This window comes from Coturnix japonica, chromosome 3 (assembly GCF_054131305.1).
Source record: "Coturnix japonica strain WE chromosome 3, WE-NBRP24, whole genome shotgun sequence".
NCBI lineage: Eukaryota > Metazoa > Chordata > Aves > Galliformes > Phasianidae > Coturnix > Coturnix japonica.
In genome coordinates, this window is record NC_140665.1 from 16,808,742 (window position 1) to 16,828,520 (window position 19,779).

The 19,779-nt window shown below is 43.4% G+C and overlaps 1 protein-coding gene across 10 annotated transcripts in view; it reads left to right on the forward strand.

Moving 5' to 3' along the window:
- Window positions 1-19,779, forward strand: part of TTBK1 (tau tubulin kinase 1) — an 88,906-nt gene that overhangs the window by 53,509 nt on the left and 15,618 nt on the right. For 8 of the 10 annotated variants that reach the window (XM_085541110.1, XM_085541109.1, XM_085541107.1 and 5 more), the window contains 4 exons: window positions 1,697-1,851; window positions 2,378-2,597; window positions 5,250-5,425; window positions 7,919-8,477. In XM_085541110.1, the coding sequence (XP_085397236.1) occupies window positions 1,697-1,851; window positions 2,378-2,597; window positions 5,250-5,425; window positions 7,919-8,477 (1,110 nt within the window). Of the gene's footprint in view, window positions 1-1,696; window positions 1,852-2,377; window positions 2,598-5,249; window positions 5,426-7,918; window positions 8,478-15,113; window positions 18,834-19,779 lie in introns of those variants that run through there. The other 2 variants (XM_085541114.1, XM_085541115.1) reach the window with 2 other exon arrangements.

Genomic DNA, 19,779 nt, shown 5'->3' on the forward strand with positions numbered 1-19,779 from the left:
AAAACCATAAGGATAATTACAAGTACTATTAGAAGATAAACATGATTTTGTGTGATGCATATTTCTTAAGTACTGTTTATAGTTCCATACCTGAATCATAACAAGGATAAATTGAAAGCAGGAAAAGTGTAGGTGGGGATAATAAGGAAGCTGCAGATATATCGACTTCTAGATACAGAAAGCTTAAGTAGACTAAGACAGCACATTCTGCGAATGAGAGGACTGACATGTACATGACATCTTTAAAGTCAAAAGTAGAACTGCAAAAAAGTTGTTTTCTGCTTTTTCTAACATGAAAATGAGGAACTGCCATATGAAGTTAGCAGATGGCAAATTTAAATGAGCAAAACAAATAGTTCACATCATTGCTGAATTCTTTGCCATGAGATATGTGTAGTCCAAAAGCTTATGTACTCAGTAAGTAATGGGGCAGATTCATGAGGAAACGTCCAAGGTTACTAAATACCAGAAATGCATTTACTAAAAAGCAAGACTGACTATTTACTTACATTCAGTTCTGAACAAAAAGTTCCACGTCAACAGCAGCAGCACAAGTCCTGTAAGGGGAAAGGATGTATCACGAGATGAGGCGATCAGAAATCCAATCCTATCATATTTAACTATCACAACATTAAAATCCCTTTCTGAGCAAAGGAGCTGCTACATCTGCCATGTCACATCCAGTCTGTCTCTTCTCTCTAGAGATGTGTTACCTGTCCCTTGGTCTGACAGTTAGTGCTGAGAATTCTCTTTCTCAAACGCAGTGCCACTGCAGGAGTAGAGCTACAGAGATCATTTGCTTCTGGGCCACAAAGCGAAAAGATGACTTAACTGAAAGCTGCAGATAGGATTTTTGTTTGCAGTGAGCCAAAGGTAATAGGAAATGGCAAATTCTCATTGCCTTCATGCAGAATGTTTTCTGATCATGCTGCTAAAAACAACTGGAACTGAAACGCAAAGAAATAGGTATTTAATCTATGGTAATGTTTATTCATGACCTAGTGTTGACATCACATTTCCCTGGATAACTCATTGCTGCACTGAGCACTTTGCCAGTAGCTTCATTTTTCTCCTGAAGAAATCGGTTCTCAGAAGTGAACAAGCATAAACCGTGTGAGCATGTGCATTTGTACCTGCAGTCTTTTAAAGAATAATTTAGTCACTTTCACAGTTTGCTTGTTTGTTTTCTGCAGCTCACTGTGGTTGTCGCCACTGTGCATAAGCAAATGACTGAGCTCCTGCCTAAGCTGTATTTAAGTCAGGCACTGCAATAAGTCTGCATTCTGGAACTGGGGCTTTGCTGTTGCATCCATGTCTTCTGGTGGGCCTTGAACTCTGTGTATCATAGGTACCATTTTGCATATGTCTAGTCTACAGGAACACCGAGCTGAAATTAAGGCTTTATATTTAGAGTAACCAGCCAACTACAAGGTTTAACCAGATCAGTGTCAAAATTACATGTGCCTCTGTGGTAGATTTAAAGAAATTTCAGTTACCAAGCCAAAAACAGCCTAGGAAGCAGCTGGTGTGATTTTGTGACATTTGCTTTTCATTTCTTGGTGCTTTCTACAGGCAAGATGGAGACTGAGGATGCACTTGATCCTTATCATCATAGTTCATCATCTTTTTTTGTGTGTGAAAGCTTCTCTCAGCCAACTTATTCTTAGAATAAATTGTTTGTGTAAATTTATTCCAGCTAATCATGTCCGTGTTTGAGAACAGTATGAAAGAAAGAGGCATCACTGAAAATGAAGCTTTTGACTGGGAGAAGGCTGGTACGGATATCTTGTTGTCCACTAGCACTTCTACTCCGCCACAGCAAAACACCAGGCAAACAGCAGCCATGTTTGGGTGAGTACTGCAGTCACGCCAGTCGGACTATGGGCGTGCTCACTGATGAGTTCATTTCTGAAAGATTCAAAGGTCTGTTGTGGTGCTTTTGAAGGAGTAAGAATCCATAATAATATTACTGAGGATAAAAACTATAATGCCTATCAAGCTTTATTGTCTCGTGGAAAGATGGGTGTTTTTTAAGCTAAGTACTGTGCAATGTGCACTCCTGGGAACTTCTGAAGACTCGAATGTCCCAAAATGTTTTCACACATCCATTCAATTGTCTTTGTGACTGTATACTAGGTGGAATCTTTCTGGTCTCTTTCATATTATAGCATCTGTCTGTTTTTTTTTCAACCAGAAATACACTAAAAACTGCTAAGGAATTTCTGAGGAGCAGTGTGATAGGCCTCATTCTTTTATTACTATTACTATTACTATTACTATTACTATTACTATTACTATTACTATTACTATTACTATTACTATTACTATTACTATTACTATTACTATTACTATTACCTTTCTTGTTCTTTTTCCATAGGGTGGTTAATGTCACTCCAGTACCAGGAGATTTGCTTCGTGAGAACACTGAGGATGTCCTACAGGGTGAACATCTGAGTGATCAAGAGAATGCTCCTCCCATCCTGTCAGGCCGCCCAGCTGAAGGTCTTGGCCAGACACCAAACACCGCTTTCAATGAGGCTGAAGTTTGGGAAGAGACAGATGTGAATCGCAACAAACTCAGGATCAGCATCAGCAAAGTAAAGAAGACATATTTATTTCTTGTGGCTTCTGGTCTCAGGGCAATGAATCCACAGACTGCTATAAGCAACCTGGATCCACTGCTGTAACAGCCTACATAGTACAGAACAAACAGCACCAGGAATTTCTCTGTGGAAATGGGGAATGACAGGTTTTTCAGAGTTAAAGCCATTGGGGTTAATTTGGATCTTTATGCAAAATACATTGTGAGCCCAATAATGCTAGAGTGAATCATTCATGTAGCTGCTACTTCGTGACGTAGCGTCTTGGTACTTCAAGCAGTGGTGTTCTGGTCCCTGGGTAGCTGATATGGTATCAGAAATGTCCCAGTTTTGGAAATCATAAGCCAAAATTTTACTGCATCCCAATCTCTCGGGCAAATAAATTTGATCTGAGGTGCCTTATTGTCCTAGATCTTGATTCATTACTGTTGAATTTGTCTTCCAGTTGTTTAACTGGCCTTTCTAAGGGGTAGCACAGTCTATAATACCATACGGATTCATGCTTGTTAAGAGAAAGCAGACTCATTACTTAGTATTTTTGTATTTTTGCATTCCAAGGTCATTTTAGGCTTTGTAGCCTACAATACATATACACTATAGTTGGTTTTCCTTATAACCCTTAAGCTATTTTTTCAGTTCTTTCTTGTAGAGGTGACTGGATGATGAATTCATAGTCAGTGTTATTTGAGTTTATTTATTTGTTAGATCAATTTGCATATTGTAAGTAAACTAGCATTTGCTGTGTTGATCGCAGTTCTTATTTCAAAATCAGAATATCACATGGCATGACACCAAATACAAACAAAATCTGTCATCAGAAAAACCTGCATTGGCAGGCAAACTCTCAGTTAGCTGACAAATATTGGCAGAGTAGCATTATTTATATGGCAAAGCTACCAGTCTGCTGGATCTGACCAGAATTCACTTCAGTCTGTACACAGACACAAAGTTAGTCCTTTCTTTTGCCCTTCCCACAGGTATCTCTGCTATCCTGAATCTTACTAGAAAAGATTTTTTCAGACCAGAAAGCCTCTCACCTAACTTGCTTAATGTTCTCCAGTGCATCCAATTTGGATCATGTTATTTGCATGGAACATTACCTGAAGAGTTCCTCAATACTGAGAGTTATAAATTAAGTTCAAATCACTTATTTATCCGTCTTTGATAAATTATATGTGTGCATTTCTAAAAGTTCTCATCTGAAGGCCTGTGGGATAAGAAAAGCTCTTCAGTCAGACCAAGATGTGTACGGGGAGCCCTAACTATCCTCTCCTTATACTAGCTGTATGTGATGTCTAGGTACTCAGTGCTATCATTCACAAGGCTGTCATAACAGCAGCTAGAGGCAGGAGAGATTTCTACAAGATCCACAGCACGACCAGGTGACTCTCCTGCTAAGGGCTGTGCTATTTCTTATCAGTTTCCTGGCAGTGGAGTTCAGAGGAGTTGGCATGGCAATGAGCAGTTCATTTCTGACAAGTTCAGAATCAGACACTGGCAGTCAATAAAATAGAGCCCAGGACATTATGCTTTCCAAAGCAGAAGTCTGGCCTTTCTGTCAGCAAGGGTTATCTTTAGTCTGACTCTTGCCTGTCCTTTCTCTCTGCTAGGGCTGTTCTCTTTGCTTTGATCGTTCTCTGATAAGGAGTCAGTTTTCATTGAAGTCACAGTCACCACAAGGAGAAATAAAAGAGGCTGCAGATTTGATCTGTAGGGATGAAGCTTTCCCTCTCCTTGCAATCTCAGGCATACTGTGTGTCTTTCAGAATGACACAGGCAGCTGGATTGTAAAACACCTTTCTACACCCAGCCTCAGCATCCTTTGTTTTCCAGTTTGTGGAACTAGAATTAACTCTCGCTGCCTCTGTCTGGCTCTTTGTTTTTAGGCAGCGAGTAGATCTGTCTGTTGTTCTTCCCAGTACTTCCCCAGGATGTACTAGGGAGAATCATTTTTCTCTGTTCACATAGTTCAAGTCCTGCTGTGTCCCATTTATCTGCTAAGGGTGGTTCTCCTGCTCCTTGTCACAGAGAAAAGTTCTTGTTTTGCCATCAGATCAAAGTTCTCATTCTCTGTTGTTGGGTTTCTTTCAGATGTTTTCTCTTTCTCTCTTGAACCTTCTCCCAGTGGATCTTGCCAAGTTGCCTGTTTTCCTACAAGTATAACATCAGTATTTTGTTCTTCCCCCAAAGATATTTGTTTATTTCAAGCAAAGATATTTGCTTGGAATTAGGAATTGACTTAGTCATATCATGTCCATCCAAAGTAGAAGTATATACGTTCAATATAATGCATAAATATAAGCTAAAATGTAGATTTTGTACATGTTTGCTTTGGCTCTTGCACACCACAGATTAACAGAATTTGTGTTTGCAGTAGTTTAGTCCATGAGAATTCCAGGGTAATTGAAAGGCAAAGGCCATCTTGTAGAGATGTTTAAATATTTGAATTGATTTAGAATCCATTCGTTGTTTTAATACTGGATAATTGCCGGGGCACGTGAGCCCTTGAGTTACTTCATAGGTTGTTTCTGTAGATTGTGAAAATGCAGCTGAAACTGTATCCTGGAAGAACACACAGAGCAACAGTGAAGGATGGGAAATCCAAGTTTGTGATTGGTTTTCAGCATTGTCTGTGTTTATTTCCTGCAGACTCAGTGCATGGTGGAAGAAGATCAGAGAAATGGGGTCTGCCCCAGCTCCCCTGTCCGAGTGCCTCCAGAGTCCCCTACCGCACAAGCGCGCTCCCTAAGATATCGCCGTGTGAACAGCCCGGAGTCAGAACGCCTCTCTACAGCTGATGGCAAGGCAGATCTACATGAAAGAAGGTTTGCTTACCGTCTGTAACCTGCTGCATGTAGTGGTGCCTTGGTTAACTGTTGAGGCCAATCTGATCATTTGATAAATGGTGCACTGAAAGGTCCTTTCTAAGTGGAGGAGTCAGTGCCTGTGGGCTTTGCGACCTTTGTGATGAGATGTTCTTGTCCGTTAATAAGGCCAGTTAGTGGGAAGGGTTCCTGGGTGGGAATAATTCCACAGGTAAAGAGTGGGACGTTTGTCAGAGAAAAAGCAAAGTATTAGATCAGAGATGAAGTTAATAGTCCTAAAGCTTTTTGCTGACCTTAGGTGGGAGGGAAGAATGGATGGAGTTAGGATACATACAGAGTATGTACATACATACATACATACATACATACTCTCATCTGGTGAGTTTCATTCTTTCATTTGCCCAGAGTTGTGGAAGCCCCATCCCTGGAAACATCCAAAGTCAGGCTGGAAGGGGCTCTGAGCACCTGATGGAGCTGTAGGTATCCCTGTTCACTGTAGGGGAGCTGGACAAGATGGCCTTCAAGGATCCCTTCCAACTCCAGTGATTCTGTGAGGGTTATTTTCAATAATAATAGTCATCAGCCTCATCATATTCAGCATTTAGCGTTGCATTTGTTTGCATTTGCAAAGTATGCATTGCATCCAGAAGGCAGAGCCTGATTTTGAAGCTTGTGGGAGTACTTGTCTCAGATCCACAGTGAGGAAATGGCCAAGAAGCACAGAATAATAAAAATAATTAAAATAAGCAGTTTAAAGTATTGTGTGCTGAGGAATGTGAGTTATAGACCTCTGATGCTGATAACCCTCTTCATATTCTTCATTACTCTCTCTTCCTCTTACAATTGAAAGTAAGGACATGGACTGTAGTTACAGATGTTACTGACAAAATGACCCCTGTAGAACAGGTAGGGAAGAGACGAGCCTTCTCTGTCAGAGAAAATCTAGCAGAGTTCAACTAAGAAGAAGAGTCACAGGGAGGCACAAGCTTGAAATGAGGAAGGATCTAAAAGAACTAGAGAGAGGAAGAGCCCCTGGTATTACCATCAGTTTGTTAGGTGCTAGTTTATTCTGGATGATGAAAGAAGCTGTAATACTTGTCTGTATTTCAGAAATGATTGTGTCTGTTTCTATTGATCATTTGGAGATTGAAAAGCAAATCTTGGTTCTGGTTAACTTATTTCTTTTCTTGTCCTCCTTAAAATAAGAAGGGGAAAAAAGCCATTTAGTCAGCAGCACCACTCTTGTACATTCACTAACAGGTTTTAACTCCTTCCTCTATTTCTCCTATCCTTCCCTATTGTTTCAGCATCATGCTCTCTTAATGTAGGAAATGTGTAATAGCCAGGAGGCATCCTTTTCTGCTGTCTTCTTCCCTCAACCCATATCTGTAAAACAAGAATCTTTTTGTCATCTCCCAAGTAGCCTCCCTCAGCATGGTACAAGTATGGTCCCTCTCTGCCTCACAGTCTTCTATTTATACTTCTCTCTGTCTCATCTCTGACCTTCCATTGTGCCAAAGACACCCAGCTCTCCTTAATAACCCTCACCCTCTGGTCAGTCACCTCTGTGTTTTCCCTTGAAGATTTTTCCCCAGAAGGGCACACAAGGCTTCTGTATGGTCCTTGTTGAAATCACTTTGTAAAAAAAATACTGTGAGTGTCTTTTTTCTGGGCATCAGACACTGTGATTGTGCAACAAGCTGCCAGCCTCTGCAGTAGTCAGAACTGAATAGGGAGGGAAAGGAAGCAGCAGGTGCAGGCCAAATCAGAAGCATGGACCATAACACTGTGGAACAGAAAGACAGAAGTGCCTCTGGCTTTTCCAGCTGAGATGATGCCAAGGCTGTCGGGGCACAGGGAGCTTCCAGGGCTTGTTTGAAAGGTATTTCTGCATGGCTGCACAAGTTGATGCTATTTAGATTGTGAGTCACTGAACATTATGCTGCCCTTTGTCATTGCATATGTGACGTGTTTCCTTCCTGCTCCTCCAAATTATTTTGAGGTCACCTACACCTTTGTAACATTTCAGTGAGATTCCTGCTGTCTTCAAAAAGCTCGTGTAGCCACCACAGAGACCTCAGTGGCCACCTTTGGAGAGCACAGTGCAATTGAAGAGGCATAGGAGCCCAGCAATGACATTGTTAAGTCAGACAGTAGATTTAAGATTAAAGTCTTTGTTTTTGTTTTCACAAACCCATAGGAATTCCAAATGGGGAAGGAGTATTTTGATGTTGTGGAGAAAAACTGGTTAGAATCTTGTCAGCTATGAGGAAGAGAGTTGATGAAATTGGTGGCTATCATACAGAATTACTTTAGGAGGAGTCTCTCTCTGCTACTAAATAAGTTCTAAATAAGTGTTTTTCCCTAAGCCCATCTTTCTAAAGCATACCAAGAAGTGAGTGAAGGTTATAGAGGTTTTTTCTCAGCTCGTATGCTCTCTAACTTTAACCACAAACAGGATCTATTTTTAATGGCTTCATGTTCTGTCTTTAGATCACGAATGGATTTGCCTGGCTCTCCATCACGGCTTGTGTGCTCCTCCCAGCCGGCCCAGATGCTGTCCATTGACACTGGCCAGGCTGACCGGCAGGCAAGTGGTCGGATGGATGTGTCTGCTTCAGTGGAACATGAAGCCCTCAGCAATGCTTTCCGCTCAGTGCCACTTGCAGAGGAGGAGGACTTTGATAGCAAGGAGTGGGTTATCATTGATAAGGAGACGGAGCTGAAGGACTTTCATCCAGGTGCTGAGCCAAGCACCTCTGGCACCACAGATGAGGAGCCTGAGGAGCTAAGACCTATCGAAGATGGTGAGGAGAGAAGGCGCTTGGGGGCAGACGCTGCAGTCAGGCCGAAGACTCATGATGGGCGAAGTCGGGGTATGCAGCCTGTGACTGAGGAGGACAGTTCCCACAGACATGAAGGACCTTCCCAAACAGTATCTGACAGTAAACATGAACAGCAGACAGGAAGTCCAGCCCACTCTCCCCTACACTCAGCACCAGCTATCCGACAAAGGAGACGAGAATCTGAACCTACTGGTCCTCAGAGACAGGTAAGATGCTTACTCTGGTCTGTATCTCATTGCCTAGCATAGCAAAATCATTGTCTTGAGAAGCCTCAGCTATGCTGGAGAGATCTGTGGTTCCAAGCATGGATGCTTGTGTGAAACTTTCTGACAATACTTGCAAAAGTTGTGAACACCTTAGAGGTGCTCCCTATAGCTGGTAGTGTTGTCCACTACTAAGGGCACATTGTTGTCAAGATATTTTAGCAATTTGGCACAGATACAAGAGGTGAGCACATTTCTGACTGTGGGTATCTTTAATAAGTCCTCTTATCATTATCCCTCAGTGATTTATTAATAACTGCTTAGATGTGTGAAGGTGTTACTAGCACATCTCACAGTTTCTCAGCAGCAGCAGCAGCAGCAGCAATACATGACAAGGGAATGCTGCCTAATGTAATCATACATCATGGGTAGGCCTGCAGCAAAGCATAGCATAAAGTAACTCCCTGAAATTAAACTTTCTTTTGAATACCTAATAAAATCACAGAGTAACCAGCACACGTACACCTCATCAACCTTACTTCAGTGATCAGCACTGTTATTATCAGGCATTTAGGTCACAGAAATGTCATGTTGTTTTTTTAACCTGTGGTCCTCTGAAGACATAAAGAGGTTCAGTTTTCAATAAATGGTAAGATATTTTATTAGATTAACTGGAGAACCATGATATACTGTTAGCTCAGATTACCTGTGTCATATCTAGTCTTCATTTCTCAGACATTCAGAAGAAGGCTGTAGAGTGTTAATTGAAAAAAAAAAGGAAAAAAAACCCAATAAAATTGCTCTCCTGGGAGCTGAAATTTGTATGCTAGTGAAGATCTGTCATGCACATGCAATCCATGAATGAAGGAAACAACAGGCGAGTCTTGGATCATGTCGCAGAAATACCCTTTCATGGTAGGTGCCTCTGCGATCCTGTTTGCCTCTGGAAGATGGTAGCTCTGTTTTCCATTCCTTCTTGGCGTTGGTATATCTAAGGAAGTGTTCACAGGATTGGATCCTTCTGCACAGGCCCTGCCCAGTTTCTATTCATCTCTGGATCCCAGAGATTAATGTAAAAAAAAAAAAAGGTGGAGGTGTTTGGTGTAAAAAGCCAATATTTGGAATGACCTAGATGTCTGGAGATTGCATAGGCAGGACAAGCAAAGTTGAAAGAGCTTCTGTGTGAATTTGTTCTGTACCCTTATTAAACTGATCAGTGCAAGATGCTCATAATGCAATGAAGGTGGCACAAACCAGCTGGTAAGAACCATCAGGGATGCTTCACTGGCATATTTTACATAGCTAAAAAAGGCTGGAGCAAGGATAGTAAGTGCTGTGTGAAATGACTGAGGGAGCTGGGTATGATGCAGCATGAAGGCTGCTTAGCACAGCACAATGATGCTTTTAAAAAGGTCATCCTAGCAGGCAAAAAAAGAAAATTCACTTCCTTTCATTACATAAAGATAATGTGATTGTGGGTGGTCACTTAATGTATCAGACACCCTTGGTTCTCCAGCAGTCTGTGCCTTTCTGTGTTCTTCAGTTCTGAAATACTCCCTGGTTACTTCTGAGCCTAGCTCTTTATGTAGTTGGACCAACACTGGACTTGTTTGAGTGCCTGGGGTTCACTTATGCTTCCTTTGATGTTTGGATCCTTCAGTTGCCTCTACATACACAGCTTCAAAATTACTCATATTTTTCAATTTCATCACAAAAACAGCTGCTAATTCTCTAAGGAAAAATAACTTGGTGCATGAAGGAAAGAAGGAGCCTCTTCTTTGGTACTGCAAGGCTGGAGACACAGATGATGAGAGCTGTAAACAGTTGCCCAAGGGCTTTGTTTGTGAAAATACTGAGGGCCTCCTCACTGTCAGTGCTCTCTGCAGCTCAGCCTTGGGTTTCTTCTAGGCTTGCATGAAGCTATGATTCGATGATGTATTCCTGATTTAACACTTACTTCTGTTCCTCCAGTATATGCCATTTCTGGCAAAAAGACACTAACCTCTTGATTGTCACAGAATCATAGGATAGTTGAGGTTGGAGCATCCAGTCCTGCCTGCTGCTCCAGGGTGGGTGAACTAGGGCAGGTTGCTCAGGACTGTGTCTAGTCCAGAATATCTGTGGACAGAGGCATCACAGCATCTCTGGGCGATATGTTCCAGTATTAAATTCTCCATATCGGTAAAAAAAAAAAAACACAACCAAACAAACAGAACAACAACAAAAACACTTTTTCTTATATTTAAACTGAATTTTCTGTATTTCAGTTTCTGACTGTTTCCTCTTGTCCTTTCACTGGACATCACTAAGAGGAGTCTGGCTGCTTCTTCTTTCTCCTATCAGGTGTTTACATGCATTGATAAGGTCCTCCCTGAGCCTCGTCTTTTCCAGGCTAAAAGGCCTCAGCTCTCTCCATTTTTTTGCTCCAGTGAGGGATGCTCCAGCCCCTTCATCATTCACTGGACTATCATTAATAGCTCTGTGTGTCTCTCAAATGGGAAGCCTAGAAGTGGACTCAGTGCTCTAGGTGTGGCCCCACCAGCATTGAGAAGAGGGCAGTGGTCATCACCCTCCATCTGACTGGAACATTCCTAACGCAGCCTAGGAGGCAGTTAACCTTTTCTGCAGCAAGAGCACATTGATGGTTCATGTTCAACTTGGTGTCCACCAGGAACCCCAGGTACCTCTCTACCAAAATGCTATCAACTGAGGGTGCAATCTGTCCAATCATTTAGGTCACTAATGGAGTGTCCCTAATATAATCCTTTGGGCTACATCACCAGTGACTGGAAGTTCAGACAGTTTCAGTCCAGCTCAGTGTCCACTTATCTCACCTTTACTTCATCATTTTGTCTATGAGGATGTTTTGGAGACAATGTCAAAAACCTTGCTGAAGTTGAGATGAGCATCCTTCCTCTTTCTCTCCTCACCCAGTGAGCCAGCAATCTCATTACAGAAATCTATCTATTCATGAGGAAGGATTCAGCCTTTGTATAGCCGTGCTGATATCTCCCAGTTACCTTTATCTTAATGTACATAGAAGTAGCTTCCAGGAGGATTTGCTCCAAGACCTTTCCAAGCTGACCAGAGTGTAGTTTCCCAGGTTGTCCTCATCTACAGCTCAGATGTTTGTTCAGATGTTTAAATCTATGTAGGAAATACTGCAAGTGTGAAGGAAGGTGGTGTCCTTATGGAACTGTAGTATGTGAGAGAGCACAATATGAATGAATGGTGCTGTGGGCAAAATGAAGTGTAGAACAGGCTTTTAGTTGACTGGGAGAATTTCAGGCTCAGGAGGTATTTGAGAGATGTGTGGATGTGGCACTGAGGGACGTGGTGTGGTGATGTGGCTCAGTAGATCAGATTAATGATTGGACTTGATATTGAAAGTGTTTCCCAGCCTAGATGATTCTGTAGTTCTCTGTTCTCATGTATTAGATATCTTCTATTTTCAAATGATAATGAGACAGCTACAACAGAGAACAGACTCAGGGGAAGTGCTGGTACATGAAACCATATCCAGTTCAAGCCCTTCTGTCTGTGTTTCACTTAGTGAAGCACTGAGCATACAACACTCTATTTAACAGAGCGTTTAGGTTTATTACTATGTTAGGTCTCTTTTCTCCTGCAGCCAACCTCCCAGAGCCAGGAGAATAGCACAGATGGACTTAAAGTTGTCTGGGTCTTGACCCTAAGAAATCAGCAAACTTAGAAACTCTTCTCGGTCGTATCCCACCCTTGGCATCTTTGCTGAGAGATCTCACAAGCGTGCTCAGCATGAAGACTTGTGCTGGGAATAACATGGGTAAGACAGGAGGCAGTTAGAACACATTGGGCTGCCTGGGACAGCTTCACCTGGGAGCCCAACTTTATCTGTTGTCACTGACTTTATCCTGTAAAAATCTGTGCTGAAACCCTCACTGAGCCAAGAAAATTCTGTTCTGGTCTGGAGTCCAGTGCCCTCGTGCTCTTGAACCTCATCATCACCTTGTCTGAGGGATGCAGGAGTTGTGATGTTGCCTGGTGTCCTTGGGAGCAGCCTGGCCTTGCTGACCCCTGCGTGCAGCTGCTTTCCTTCATTTATTTGAAGTCATGGCAGTTATTCTTCAGAAAGAGGCACAGAGACGTGGGAGAGGGCTGCCTCACAGAACAGGGATCTAGCATTAGAGGTGATCTGTACTGACTTTATGGTTCATGTGTTGTAGTGTTCTGGGCTGCCCCTGGGTCTGCTACTGGAAGTTTCATTTGATTTGCACTGGGGACTGAAAGCTGAGCAGGATATTTTCTGGATTACATTTTGAGCTCTTTGACCACAGACCCTGCAGCAGTGATGAGGGAAATTGTTAGCACTCCCGGAGTACAGGAGGCAGCAGAAGGAGATGACAGAAAATACCACCTCACTGGCTCTGAGACAAAGAGCTGGGTTGAAAGAGCCGAGCAATGAGCTGAAGCAGAACAGCAGGCTGTCAGATTCACAACACTGAGCAGAGGAGGTAGGCCAAGGGAAGAAAGCAGCAAGGAAATGAGGTATGAGTAGGTGCTGTGTCTTGCATTCCTTTTCATTCTACAGCAACATCTGTGAGCTACCCTGTGGAACCATTTCTCAGTAGTAAGCAGTGGGCATTTGCAGAAAATTGCTAATTACATTTAATGTATTATTCTAAGTCTATTGAGCTCTGTCAACACCACCTTTCCCTGGGACTTTGCATGAGAGGTGTCACACTGCTCCTGCCCAAACAGAACAGGATAGGGCTGATGGAGGGTGGTCCAGCCTGAATGCTGCCAAGGGCAAAGAGGTGAAGAGGGGCAGCACCTCCAGCTTTGACTGTGTGGTTCAAGCATTAGGACATGCATTAATGTAAGTGAGATGTTTGTAACCTCTGCTTCTGCCAGGAAGCAGCAATATCTGAGTTTGCATGGTGGTGAGGTGTTGAAATTTATCCCTTTGTGGCCTGGGCAAGGTCCTTGGTTCTGCGCTGTAAAGGGAGTCCATCAAGATAGTTGGAGTGGTCCTTTAAGCTGAGAAGGCTTTACCGTGTTGGTATGATGCATACAGTGAAAATCATACTAGATGCTTAGTGTGAAGCAGGTGATAAGAATTCCACCTATGTATCTGTGCAGCCTACAAACAGTTTAGCCAGGACTGAATTTGTGTGCCATCTACACAAAGAAGAGATGATTGTCCTTTTCCAGAATTGGAGTTGCTGTCTAGAATTTGTCTCAAATATTGAGTGACAGTGCTATACATTATTGTTATCTGAGAGTCTTATCTGTGCAGTGACGTGCAGTACATGTAGGACTGTGAATAATTGCTTTTCACATTTAATGCCCACCACAAGCTGAGTAGTTTCCAGATCCTTATGAAGATATCAGCCTCAAAATGCTGCAAAGATATTGAAGGTGATAGAAAATATATGAGGCTGGATGAAGTTCAGCTCTTCTCCTTAGATAATTTGCAAGGGCAACATCTCTAGTCAGCTAAGGAGAATAGTGTTGGCTTATGAAAATAAAATATTGGATTTTCACATTTCCTGGTTATAGTTTGAAACCTGCATTGATTTCTTGAAAACAAATGCAGTATGAGGAAGGGAACGAATTTGAAAGGAAACATGTAATTCCAGAAAAAAAAATGGTCTGTTTTAGAAATGCAGGTTTGGAAACCCCTGTGAAAGCACAAGTGTCATTGCACAGGTAGAAAGGAGAGAAAGAGCTTAGCACTTGCAGGGTGAAGAGTCTGAAGTCACTCCCATACTGCCTCTCTCTCCCATTCACTGCTTAGAGGGAAGGTAGGGACTGCGATCTCATCCTGATGCAAACTCAGATGCTGCCCTCTGTGAGTATGCCTTCCTTCCTTCTTTCCTTCCTTCCTTCCATGGCCATCCCTGGATCACAGAAGCAGAAAAGGGACCTAAGAGTACATCTTCTCCTCATCATCTCCTGTGGCTCTGTTTTCAGTTTCTTACTGAGCGATAGTTACTCACTGCCTTGCTTTTCCAGCTGCTGCCTCTGCTTACCAAAACTGGAAGCATTAACGCTCCCCCTGCAGGTACTGAGTAGAAGGCAGGAATGTCAGCGCGAGAAAAGGGAACTCCACTAACAGCCTTCAGAGTGGCCTTTGCAAATCCCTGGAGTGAGTTTTATTAAGCTGCACTGAAGGAGTCCTTGAGAATCTCTCACTATTAAATGCATATAATTATTTGAGCGCTGAGTGTTTCACCTGTTCTTTCATACACGTGGTTTCCAAGTGCGGTCAGAGTTTGCCTGTTGTCTATATGCAGGATGTATGACTAGCCTAATGACATATCAAATAAGTGATGCCAGAGTGGTGAGGCATGTGGCCTGAAGAGACATTTCCAGTAGCCAGAGGAGGGGACAGATACAGCAAACCTGACACTGCTGGTGTCGCTCGCGGTCGCATGTGGCTGGGGAGAGCATGCCAGGCCCCCATAATTGCAGGCTCCCGTGGTGCCCATGGGATCCTTAGGAATTTGTAGGCACAGAGCAGTAAGTTAGCCCAGTGTAGAGCAAAAGCATTTCTCGTCCGCCAGCGAAGATATCTGCAGCATGCGCATCACAAACCAGGGGCGAGTCAAGTCTTTGCCTGACACCTTTTCCTCCACTCTTCTTGGTCTTTTTCAGTTGGAGGAGGACAGGCCTTCTCAGCACTCCCTCCCGAGGTACAGCCCCCTGAGAAGACTGGCGTCCTCCGTTTTCTCCTCCTCAACCCTGGAGACAGAACACTACCCTCACGTTGGTGGCACTTTCATACAGCGCAGCCGTTCAGCGGAGAGCAGCCCCGTGCGCATGCCCCACCGCAGGCACATGCCCCCCACGGCAGGAAACCACAGACTCATGCCTTCCGTCCTCCGCATTTCCAGGTCCCAGCTCCAGCAGGTGTGGGCCCGCTTCACACACAAAACATAGCCTGTTCAGGGAAGCAGCAGCCTCCATAATGCAATAATAGATCCCACCTGCCCACAATGTGTCACCACTTAATGCAATATTGAATCCCAGACAACACTGGCCTAAGGTACTGTAACTTCCAAAGCCCCCGCAACCAGACCCCACAGAGACTGAAAACATCCACCTTTCTAAACCTCCCAGCAACCTGGGCAAGGGGCTGCAGCACAGCTGAAGATGAGAATGCACATGGTGAACGTGTGGTGTGTTAAAGAGGCGGATGCCAGGGCTCATCTCAGAGACTCACTCGTGTGTCCTGCAGCGGGGTATGAAGTGCAGGGCTGCCTCACTGAACACACGCAATCAAGCCACAAACATTGTCCCATTATGACTGGAGCGAAGAGACCGTGGAGGTATCAGCAAGCGTTGCCTTCCCCATGCAAATCTGTTCGAGCATCTTTGTTGGTATCTTACACTGGGCCACATCTGTAGGCAGTTCTACTCCATCTAGGCGTAGGTAGACTCCCACTGGAAGCTCGCCTGAGGCAGGACCTCAGGATTTGTCCCTCTTGTGGAGTTACGATCATGTATCTCTTTGTTGCTTTGCCTTTGGAAACCCCCCTGCCTTTCTTGTGATTTTGTTTCCATACACAGACTGCGTTTTTCTGTCTCTCTGGCTTTGCCTCTGTTATGTCTCAGCAGACCTGTGTGTCTGCTCTCCACTCTAAAGCTGCTCCAAATCCATCTGCCTTCCCCCAGAGGCACTGACTGTCAAGAGCTGGATGGCAGGGCTATTCTTACTGATCCAGCCATATATTATGCTATTTCTACATTTCAGAAACTTGAGGCACCTGCAGCTTTTCAGTGGCAGAGCAGCCTTGCTTCTTGGCCATGCTTGGAAATGCCTGTGGTAATAGATCTCACTTTAGAAACAAACTGGCCTCAGCGTTGGTACACAGAGGCCCTGCAGCCCTTGCCTAAAACACGAATCTCAGAGGCAAAGGAAGATCAAAATTGTGATGAGTCTTTATTTCCCAAGTTTGTGGGATATTGTGTCCTTCTCAGTATAACTGCAGTGTGAAACTTCAGGCTGTATGAAGACCTTCTGTAACGAAGTGAATGTTGTAACTGATTGCTATTGAGCCGAGCGTTTGGTCTGGTATCCTGGGAGAAGAGGCAGTTATGGATGTGAATGTTAAGGAGGGGGATCGCTGGTGGTGCTCGGTACTTTAGGAAAAACGTGAGCCCAAAAGAAAATGCTCTGCAGAAAGCACATAAGCCCAGGATACAGACAAGAAAACACTGGGAAATGTCAGCCGTGAAAATAGTATGAGATAGATATTGTTGTTGAAAGAAAGCTGATGATTTATGACACGAAGGTATAACTGTGTAGGTAGGATGTTTCCAGTTGAGTTGCAGTGGACACTTCCTTCCAAATGCCATTTTCTATAGGTATATCTGCCCTGCCTGAGGTTCCTTTAACAGCAGATTCAGCTCTCCATAAGCCAGTTAGAAAGCGTAACCTCAGGCAGGGTGGGATGGTGCTTTCTGAGTTCTTAGGACTTGGCCCCATAGCTCAGCGTGGCTCAGGATCTGCCTAAGGCAAGCTGGGCTTTCAGTACCTCCTGCCTGCCCGTACAGCATCCCTGTGCTGGGGGGTGGAGATGGAGGAGGCAGCGTGCCCTGCTTGAGATCTGTGTAGGCACAACCGATCTCTTCCCAAAGTCATTTGTGAGTCAGTGACAATAATTTCTTTAGATTTGCACCATGAATGCGTGTGAGCAGGACACTTTACTGCCCCACCAAATTGTTATCTGCAATTTGCCAGTTTTATTATTAAACAACAACAACAAAGGCACTGGCCATTGCCAGAAATGCTTAGGCTGGATTATGTGGTTGCCTAATCCTATTTGGCTGTTCTTTTCTTGCAAAGCATAGAAACCACAGAGAGCAAGGCTTTGCTGTTCTCAAAGTGACACGAGAGGTGATGATTTCCCAAAGCAGACTCTGCTCTGATTTTACTTTTATCCACATTCAGTAGAGCTGACTTTACTGGAGCAGCAGGTTCCAAAGAAAACACAGCTTATGAAAGAACACCTCAGTAGCTCTGAATAATTTTTAGTTTACAGTGTCCAAAAAGCTGATGTTCACTCATTGGGTCCCATTATAGGAAGAAAACTAGGAACCGAACACGGTTTTACCAGTGAAAAGGGGGAGCAAACAGGATGACTGGGAATTCAGGACCTCAGACCCAGCAGTTTTGGACAAAATAATGACTGGCTGTTGAATAGCTCCATACCTAAAATTTAGAAGGCAGTAATCTATCTAATGTTACTCGTCGTGGCTATAGAACTGTTAAGCTCCAAAATCTGATTGATAAAGACAGGTGATTTATACAGATTTCAATAAAACTTTTCTACTTGAAATTATGATTAAATGTTAAGCCAACTAACCGAACGTACTATGTTTCTATATTGGTATCTCTTACAAGCAAGGATGTTTCTCATTAGCACTTCTGAGGTTCTGACCTTAGCTCAGCACTTCCGTGCCTTCAAGTGGCTATCAAGAGGAACAAACAGAATCACTGGGCAGTGATTTGCAGTAGCAGGAAGATGGACAGCTTGGTAAAACAGTTCTGGCAGGGCAGCTCTGCAGTAGGATCAGGACTGCTTCTTAAGTTTCTTGCATTCAGACTAATTATTGCATCCAGCCAGGAAGAGGGTTGTGCTTCCGAGTGTGAAGAATACAGGTCATGTGCACAGAGTGGGGGAAGCTGTGCCCTCAGAGGTGCTGCCTCCCAAAGTGATGAGGGACTTGGCAGGAATAATGAGCTGCGTGTGAGTTCTCAGTTGCTATTATGAGGGTGGCAGTGGTGGTGGTGAAGCACTTTTTTGGTGATTCAGCAGGGAAAGGCAGATGTGAGCAGAGGAGAGATCAGTGGCAGACATGGAACCAAAGTCAAAAGGTGTGGATCTGGTTGCTGGAAGATGAAGTAAGAAAAGCCAAACTAGAAGTAAGACGCTCATTTGAAGACAGAGATCAGTGACAAATCACTGATGCATATTAGGAAAAGACAAACAGTTCCCCCTGTTCAAATTCTCTAAGATGGGCTGTTTATTTCTAAACCAGTCATGGGGCTCTATGGTAGAATCATTGGGCGAGTTGCTGCTGGGTTTTATGAGAAGCTTTATGTCATGCTCAGTGCTCCGTACGGCTTTTAAAATTTCATTCTAAATGAATTAATTGGTGCTAATGAGTGAGATCCTGATGTTACGGTAGTATGAAAAGAGTATTTAAAATAGTCCATTCGCTTATTTTTTTAACATCTTCATCTAATGCTGTAATAATTACTGTGGAATCCACATATTATGGAGGAACAGTTGGCGAATTAAAGAAATGTGAAAATAGCTCTCTTTTTATATTTATGGAACTGTAATAAATTAATACTGGAATACTAAAGGATGTTACAGTGCAATTCTAAAAACCCTCCTCAGATTACATTTCTATCGCATTTCTTTGTTGTATTACAGTTATAATGATTGCAGTGAATTATAAATGTAGATATATACAAAAATCAGTGGCCAAAAGGAAAAGAAAACAGAACCAACAAGTGGATAGTGCAGTGCAAGTGGCAAACAACCACTTTATGCTAAGTCTGCACTTTTGTGGTCAAATTAAGGGGAAGAGAGGTACCAGTTCTCTAAGAGGTGCCCTCCTACCCCCCTCCACCCCTTTCAGCCCTCTCCCCCGTGTGGCTGCATGAGCCCTCACAGTGAGAAGGAAAGGCTTTGGGTTAGTCTTGGGTGGGGTTTTTTTAGCTAGGTTCGTTGCTGTTCTGGCTCGCCGTCCATTTGGAGAAGCTTGTAGCAGTGGCGAGCCAAGGGCAGCAGAGCAAAATGTGATTCTGGGACTATGGGCTGAAAAGTTTGTTACCATAGTTATTTTCCTTTTCCTTTTGTTCATACCCAAGAATAGGGTTTTCTTCCAGAAAGAAACGTTCTTGGTTTTGCTTCCAATTGCACACAGTACTTGTTCTCCTCAGAATGCAAAATGAGGATTAAAGTGAGCATTTGCCACTTGCTTGCCATACAAGAGTTCACTAGCATCAGGAGAGGTTACTAGGATCTCATGCTCAACTTCAATGAGCCAATGCACATCAGTCCTGTATCCTTGCAAAAGCCATCTTTTTATATCTTGGTCCCTCAACTCCTTTCACTTTCTTTCTGTGCAGAATGAGAGATGCTTCCAATTTATTCCAATTCACCTGCAGACGTGCAGGTGAAGAGCTGCTGGAGAAAGCATGCTGTGTCCCACAGCTCACAACAGGGAGGGCAGAGAAAAGGGAGTGAAGAGCTTTGATTCCTGACTTGGAGTAAATGTAGTTCTGCCACCACAAATTCACTTC